At 21.7% G+C, this 508-nt stretch overlaps 1 protein-coding gene across 1 annotated transcript; it reads left to right on the top strand.

Annotated features, from left to right (window-relative positions):
* Positions 1 to 323: 323 nt before the first annotated feature.
* PGSY75_0045200 (putative EMP1-like protein) lies at positions 324 to 508 on the top strand (the record flags this gene model as incomplete). Its single annotated transcript, XM_018783566.1, has 1 exon — positions 324 to 508. A coding segment is annotated over one exon (185 nt), but the record flags the coding sequence as incomplete, so codon positions are not given.

The raw sequence follows: 508 nt of genomic DNA, 5'->3' as shown, positions 1-508 counted from the left end.
TGAAAAGAAAAATTCGGTTAAAATAAAAAAATATATATATATAATACAGTTAAAATAAAAATATATATATATATAATACAGTTAAAATAAAAATATATATATATATATATATATATATATATAATTAAGTTAAAATAAAAAATGAGAAAAAAAAAAAAAAAAACAATTACCTATATTTATTTACATACATACATATATATCCCAATACCTATATACCTAAACCCACACTTACATACATATATATATCCCAATACCTATATACCTAAACCCAAACGTACATATATATATTCACACACCTACATATACATATATTTTTTTTGTAGAAAAAGCCCAAAATTCCAACTACTAAACTTTTTCGTGTTATTGATATTCCCCAAAACGATTATAGTATACCTACAGAGAAATCATCAAATAAATATGTTCCATACAGAAGTGCACAATATAAAGGAAAAACGTACATTTATATGGAAGCAAACGAATCGGACGATTATATTGGTAATATATCTTC

Source organism: Plasmodium gaboni, assembly GCF_001602025.1.
Source record: "Plasmodium gaboni strain SY75 chromosome Unknown, whole genome shotgun sequence".
In the NCBI taxonomy this organism is placed as follows: Eukaryota; Apicomplexa; class Aconoidasida; order Haemosporida; family Plasmodiidae; genus Plasmodium; species Plasmodium gaboni.
The sequence above is the reverse complement of the archived record's forward strand: the minus strand, read 5'-3'. Positions and strand labels throughout refer to the sequence as shown.